We start from the raw sequence: 7,717 nt of genomic DNA, 5'->3' as shown, positions 1-7,717 counted from the left end.
TGAGCCCGTACCGGTCTCGGCACGCTTTTTCAAGGGTAGTGTAAATGGGGAATTTGTGACTTAAAGAGTTGACGCATGAGTTATTTTAAATAATTCTTCAGGCCAATATACAGCGCTTGACACTATCAATGCTACAAGCGGTCCTCCCTCGCCCGGCTTTAATTGTTGTCCAAACCCTTTTGAATCTTGCAGAGTCCTCTTATTTCTGGTTCGCATCTTTTGCTAGCTTCCATGTTTGCAGGCCGCTGCTCTATTTGCTCACATATTTAGAAACAGGGAGGTAAACAGTGAACTAGACTAACGCATTAGTGATGGAGAGGACCGATTGTTTATAGGTAGATGGTGAAAATGATTGGGTTAAAATTACAGTAAATCTCTTAACTTTTTGGTCCTTAAAATAAATAAAAAAAAAAAACAGAAAACTTTAAACATCTTGGCCTCAAAAGCTTTATTGGCAAGCTAATAATTAAATGAAGGAAGACCTTCAAAGTCACACTAGTTTCAAAAACTGACGTTAATGTAACAAGCCACTGCACACATATTTCAATATTTTATATCAAAATAACTTTAAAATACTTAAGCTTTTAAGATACATCTAAGAAAGTTTTAGATTTTTTTTTTTTTAAACAGACAAAATTTCCTTTACATAAATCATTCACCTGAAACTTCCTCATCATAGAGATTTCTATATAATTTATTCCATAAGACTTTTCATATAGCTAACATTTAATAGCTAAACATGAAGGGAACACAGGGACTAAAAACACCAAACAAACATCAGAGTGACTCACTACAGCTCAATCAGTGCAAATCAAACCCTGGGTTATGGGGGGGTGGTGGAGTGGTTGGGGGATCCTACTTAATTAACAACAAGGTATATAAGTGACAAACAAACCTGAAGCAACACTTACAGAATGGATCAAGTTCTACTTCTCTGCCTGGCTGGTCCCATCATTGCAGTACTACAGGGCTGTGTACAAGTACGAACCGTGTACTTCTTCCTCTGAGCTGTTTGGGTAATTTTACTGACAGGAAACAGGCCTTTGATCAGCAGCTCGTGGATCAATTAGGATCTCAGGAATAATGTTTCTTTGGGAGAGCTGAGTGTGTGCATGTGTAAAGCTGCAGTCTTCTCTCTCTAGGCGATAGCTTCCTCCCTGCCTGCCTGCATTCATGCATGTTTGTTTGCTGGAACTGTGTGGTTAGAGTTCCTCCGTCATCTGCAGCAGAGAGTTGATGGCAGCATCCTTGTCTCCCTGCTGCGCCTCCAGCACCGTGCGAACCACCTCCTTGTCCAGGTTGGGGAACATGTCCTGAAGAGCCTGCAGGTCCTCCTCGCTGCACACCGGCCCTTGGCCCCCCACCCCCGGCATGGTTGTCGGTACAGCCATAGGTACAACGCCCTGGTTGTAGACTCCAGGCACTCCTAATGTTGACACAGACAGACAGTAGGAAAGCAGTTCTAGTTCATAATGTGTGCAACAATTATTGCAGGTCATTAGAATACATTTAAACATTGCTTCACGTCTCTATACTTCATTCTCAGTGTGGGTTTAAATCACCTGTAGTTCACTAAGCTGGCTGCAGAGGGCAGTATAGAGGCAGTACCCCAGAGCACCCAAATGTTTTCATTAAAGGTATAGGGGAGGATTTGTGTGAAATTTTGAAAAGAAGCTCCTCTCCACTTCAGAAAAAAAATGCACATGCACCCGCATGCGGCTCTTTAGCGCCCCCTGTTGAAGCGGTGCGTGGTGACAGTATGGAAAGCTGTTTTGTCCAATTACTCATGATTTCTAACACATAGACAACACGTCAATGGCACGTATTTTACGCGTTCTTTGCACGTTTTTAACGTGTTGTCTTCGCTTTTTAATCGGTCACACAATTAATGCATCAAGAACACGTCGACTACGCGTCAATTACGTGTCAAGTACGCGTTGCTGATTAGTAGAGTATGGCAGACAATTTTTGACATGTATTAGCTTGACTACATATGTAATATAGATGTCTCAAATGCATTTCTTCCTAGTCTAAATGAACATTTCATATATCTGAAATGTAATTTTTACTAGTAAACATGACATCACGTTTCTCATACATTTGTATTGGGCTTTTACTTCCAGATATCTAAAATAACATTCTTCCTATGTAAAAATGAATTTTGATAAGGATGAACTCTAATTTCAGATCTCCATAATAGTTACTACAAGACATAATGAAAATTCCAGATATCAAAAATTTATATAACATTACAGATATCCAGAAATCCAATTCTTGACATCAAAAATACTTGTTGTTTAACGCGTAGTTGATGTGTATTTGACATGTTGTCAACACGTACTTGACGCTTTCATAACACGTTAACTAGGTGTGACAGATTGAAAGGCGAAGACAACACGTTAACGCACAAACGCACAATATGTGTCATTGAATTGTTGCCTACGTGTTAAAAATCATGAGTAATTGGACCAAATGGCTTTCCATAGCGCGTTCATTCATCCCCTCACCTCATGCTACTATGTGACATTTGCTCCGGGATAAACATTTAATAATGAATGTTTATTTTATATTTAAGCCCACATAGCCCCTTTATATTGTGGGCTGATATGCTTAGAACCTGTGTTTCAGTACAAGGCTTATATAAGACCTTTACATTTTTGCTGCTCCAGACAGATTCGTTTTTTTGGTCAAATAATGCTCTTTAAGCAGTTTGGGTTGCAGACCCCTGCCCTAGAGTAAACGCCTATTAAATGCGTGTGAGAGCATGCACAAGCCCATTTCTCCTGGTACTTCTTCCTCTGAGCTGTTTGCCCATCTGCACCTGCTGTTAGCCGTTAGCTTTGGAGCTCCGCTGATTGCCGCGGTCCTCTCAACTTCGGAAATCTTTTTTTAATTACGCATTAAATCGGTAAATGGACCATATAGTGACACTTTAATGTATAATATTCTCGCCTCAAATGATCTTAAACATAGTTTTATTGAACAACAGCAACAGAAAAGACAACCTTTAGCTTTGAATGGAGCGCTCCATTGAAAGCTGCTGCCGCAGTGCATGCTGGGACAGCTGTCAATTTCAAGAATGGACAAGTCTGCTCTGATGCATACTCGATAAAGACAGCGGGGCGAGAACAACATCCGGGGATTTGGTGCATTCCCGGCAATTGGAACAGTGCTAGGGCTGAGGCTGATGACGTGTCACGAGCAAACGAGAACGCTGATGAACACATATTGAGAAACAGCCTATGTTTAAAAGTTGCCGTTTGTATCGCTCATGCAAGCTTACTTTCCAAAATAAAATGTGTATTTCTTCCACTATTTCAGATTCACCAATGCTAAGTGAAAATGGGTACGAGCGCGTAAGATGGCCTTACGTAAACATATTACCAGAACGACTGACAATCAGCAGGACAACTTATTTTGATGATCCACCTAAAAAAGAACATCCTCCACTAAACCTTTAACTAGGAGAATGATAAAAACTGTTTTTCATGATGAGACGGTTCTCTGTTAGATAATTGTAGGTGAGAATAAATGAATGTAAAGCTGAAATATCTGCTCGGTTTATCCAGATATGAATTAACTCAAAGTAATCCAATATTTTCTCTGGTCAGCAGAGACGCCCTGCTCTCTGCTGACTGAGTGATCAAACTCTCCATCCCTTACAGCAGAGATCACTAACCACGGCCCTCCCTCAAGGATAAATAACTTCCTTTATTCTTGCTGGATTTTTTTCCCCCCACGTCTAAATTGTGTTTTATTTAAAAACAAAACAAAAAAAATATGACAGGATTCTCTCTGTTACGTCTGCCTCTCGCTCTTGACGTATGACGGTCACAACACTGTGGGTCACATGACACCTTCAACCACTCTTGTTCATGTACTTTGGTTTCCTAGTGCGAGATTAACATGAAGATAAATAAATAGTAGATTTATTTCCTCTATTATCTAACTGGAGCTCAAGAGCGTACATCTGAACAATTCAGCCATTTTCTAAAATTTATGCTGCAAACATTCCCTCATAAAAGAGAACAAACCTGATTGCAAACGATTTGCTGCCCTTGTTAAAAGCTTGAAGGTAGAAGGGTTTTGTTTTGTATTGTCAGGATAATTTGGATTTTAATGTTTGATCAGTAAAAATAGACATTTAAAATAAATAATATAAAAAATGGCCGTAAGGCCCCCTACCTGTTATTCCCTCAATCACAGAAGGTTAGGAATAAATTATCTAAACACTTATGGATTTCCGATTTAGGAAAATCATTTAATAAAACATTATTTCACCAAATAAACTTTTATTCACCTCCTTTACCTTCGTGAATTGGTTTAAACACCTTCCGATTGCTCTAAATGAATAATAAGCTGATTTGATCTAAATCCAAACTCTAAGATAATCTTTAGTTTTCCCACATAAAATCCTTGTTGAATTGTGAAATTATTGCATCAGTTTATTTCTTCTTTTATGTGTAGATAGAAGATAATTAGTTCTAGTTCATTTGCACTAGTTTAAGAGAGTTTTATCTGAAAAATGTTTCCATAGGAGTTGAAGGATTTTTGTCATTAGATTCTAATATTTTGACTGAATGTTGCTCCATTCAGGGTCAGACGATGAATCATGCTTTAATTTGTTATTCCAACACACAGCCAGGAGGGCGTGTTCACAGAACAATACATTATAATCTGAGTTATTTGATTTAATATCAAATAAAATGAAGTTACAATGATTTAAAAGGGTAAAAAATAAAGGATGGAGGAAACTAGAGACATTTAACAGTGTTTAAACTAGAGTAAAATGAGTGAAAATATTTGATAGTTAAAATAACTGAATGTGATGATTGATTAGTTGATTAGTTGAAGCATCTCACCTGTGATGGGGACATAACCTACTCCTTCCTGATAGACGGACGGCATGAGGACAACAGGCTGAGTCATCATCGCTGCTGGTAAAGACTGGAGGAAACAAAAAGCTTAGATCAGGTCAGATAATTGGACAGATGAGTATCAGTGTGAGGTTGCAACGATTGTGCAGAAAAAAAAATTTTTTGGCTGTACAATATGCAGGTTTTAGTGTCTCGCTACAGAACGAGGAATCAACTTCTGATCTTTTAAAATGTTTATAACCCTTAGATATAATGGTGTATTCTATATTAAAACAAACAAAACAAAAAATCGGTGTGAGATGATAAGCTATAACTCTGTCCTGCACACCAGGTATATTTAATAAAACTTATAGTTAGAGCGGCTCAGCTTATCCTGAGCTATCGCTATAGTTATGCTGCTATAGGCTTAGACAGCTGGAGGACATGGAGACCATTTCTCATCATTCTGCTTCATTCTATCTCTATTCTCCCATTGCTCAGAGTTTGTTAGTTCAATCTCTATCGTTCTGCTCTCTCTGCTTTTTCTCATAGTAGCTTCATCTAGTCTGTTCCTGTTTGGCTGTGACTCCATCCTGGAGAGAAATATCAGCTGTGCTGCTGCCATCAACACCTCTGTTTATAGATGTTGGAGCTCACACTGAGCCTGGTTCTGCTGGACGTTTCTTCCTGTTAATAGGGAGCTTTCCTCTCCACCGTTGCTACAAGTATGCTTAGTGTGAGGAATTGCCTTCCAGTCGAAGCAATCAGCCGGTTTTCCTTAGATGGAAAACTTTGAACCAATCTGACTGGATGATTCGGCTGAATTGTCTCTGTAAATTTCCAGGAGAGGACGTGTTGTGAATTGAATTTAATTGAAGGTATATGTGCCTTTTTCCCTCTGAGCTCTGTAGGGCTCTCCGTACAGCCCTGCCGTGTTAAAAGGTTAAGTTTTATAGAAACGTTAAAGAATCAATAATTAAAGCTTCTATAAATCTTCGGATGTTGCTGTCAGAGAACATGGCTGTGGGTTTTATTAATACTGTTAATAAAAAGTTATTGTTAGTTTCCCAGAATATTCTTCTGATCAGAAGAAATGGCACAAACTGTTAGTTAAACAGGCGTCCCAATCTCTCTGTCGTCGCTTCTCGTTAGTTTATGTTGGAATGGTTACTGACCCGACCAGTGGAGCACTGGTTTTACTGGAACACCACAGATGGAGCCTAAATGTACTCACAGCAAACGACATGACCAGGTTGATCATGCCCTCCTTGTCGTCGCCCTGTCTCCCACTGAGACTGAACCACTCGTCCACCACGGTGCCCTCCCTCAGGCTCTCTGGAATGGTGACGTGTGTCCATGCGATCCTGTCGTCCATGGAGAACGCTCTCTGCACACAAACACACATCCACATAGAATCACAACAGCTCATGTTTGATTCTGTGGGACCTCACAGTTGTTCACATTTTCATTTGCAGGGCTCTATTGGCCAGAATTTTTCATTTTGATGCATATTATGATGCGATTTATTAAAACATTAACAAGGACAGCGTATTGCAATCTATATAAAAGTACACTCTGGAAAACCTCAGAAAATAGTGTAATTGCTCAGCTGCTGCTGAAGAGCAGCTGAATAACAGCTGGTACTGCACTGCCAACTAGTGGCTGGAGGTTTAAATGTTATATAAAAAGGAAGACAATAAAATGGAAGTTTTTACTCAAAATATTGTGAGATGAGACATTACACTGTGCCTTTTATCAGCCAATTAGAAGTACCCTCTATACTGGAAGCCATGTGGGGAGTTGGGAGTGAGATGACTGAGAGTGGTTACCTCCTCGCTCTAGACAAGGGTTAAATATAGATCCATGCCCTTCAAGGTCTATAAGACTCCCTAATGCCATGAAAGAGACAGATGCTTTGAAATGTTTTTATCTGACTTGTGAAATATGAATGTTTAATGAACTCAAAAGTTGTTTCTCTTGGGACGACCCAATGGTCGTGTGTGAGAATTCTCTTTATACGCAGGGGTGGGAAACCAAGCTGGCAGAGCCTCACTAACAGTTCAACTGTTTGTGTTGTTCTCCTCTGCAGAGTAAAATAAAACTATTTCTTTCTTAAATGTCAACTCTTTGCTCATTTTACTTCACAATATTTCTTTTTAATTTTAGATCCATTTGGCTGCATTTTGAATCAATACTGATATCCTTTAATGAAATGATTAGATATATTGTCTCATGAAATATGATTCTTTTACTTAATCAATAGCCCCATTTACACTACCCTTTTGAAACCGTGCTGAGATCGGTCCAAGCACGGTAACCGCAATAACTGTTGAGTGTAAATGGAACGCAACTTAACCGAACCGTACAAGACACAACCGAACCGCGTTAAATCCAGAACTAGTTCAACAGGAGGATGTTCGCTCATCGGCTCCGCTGTTCAAAGTTGAGCCAGGACATTCCGCACTCACCTTAATTTTCCTGCCGCTCCAGCGAAATCGCTCCACGCTCGCTCAAATTTTCAGGAGAAGGAATTTTCTGACATTTTTCCTTCATGTTATTCTGCCAGGGCTCTGAGAAACACGGCGTTTGATTTAATGATGTGACCGATTCATGTGTATTGTCTTATTTAACTGGCTGTTAAATTATTGCACTGTTTCCCAGCTGTGAACGTAACACCTCGCTCCATTCATGTTGCCCCATGTTTCCTATTTCATTAATAATTTATTTTACTAGACTACATTAAAAAAAGGTCACTTCAGATCCCACTGCAAATTAGATAATAGCCTTTAAAGCTACAGTGTGTAACTTTTAGCGACATCTAGCGGTCAGACTGCAGACCGCAGCAACATGAACATCTCCCC

At 39.5% G+C, this 7,717-nt stretch overlaps 1 protein-coding gene across 1 annotated transcript in view; it reads right to left on the bottom strand.

The window, feature by feature from the left end:
* Positions 1-424: 424 nt before the first annotated feature.
* tollip (toll interacting protein) overlaps positions 425-7,717 on the bottom strand; it is a 12,398-nt gene continuing 5,105 nt past the window's right edge. The window contains exons 4-6 of the mRNA XM_015396530.1: positions 6,091-6,243; positions 4,863-4,947; positions 425-1,426 (exon numbers count right to left, since the gene is read on the bottom strand). Of these exons, the coding sequence (XP_015252016.1) occupies positions 1,203-1,426; positions 4,863-4,947; positions 6,091-6,243 (462 nt within the window). The 3' untranslated portion in view covers positions 425-1,202. The remainder of the gene's footprint in view (positions 1,427-4,862; positions 4,948-6,090; positions 6,244-7,717) is intronic.

Source organism: Cyprinodon variegatus, unplaced genomic scaffold (assembly GCF_000732505.1).
Source record: "Cyprinodon variegatus isolate N-32 unplaced genomic scaffold, C_variegatus-1.0 Scaffold803, whole genome shotgun sequence".
Classification (NCBI taxonomy): domain Eukaryota; kingdom Metazoa; phylum Chordata; class Actinopteri; order Cyprinodontiformes; family Cyprinodontidae; genus Cyprinodon; species Cyprinodon variegatus.
Note: the sequence above shows the minus strand (reverse complement) of the source record. Positions and strands in the feature narration are given on the sequence as shown.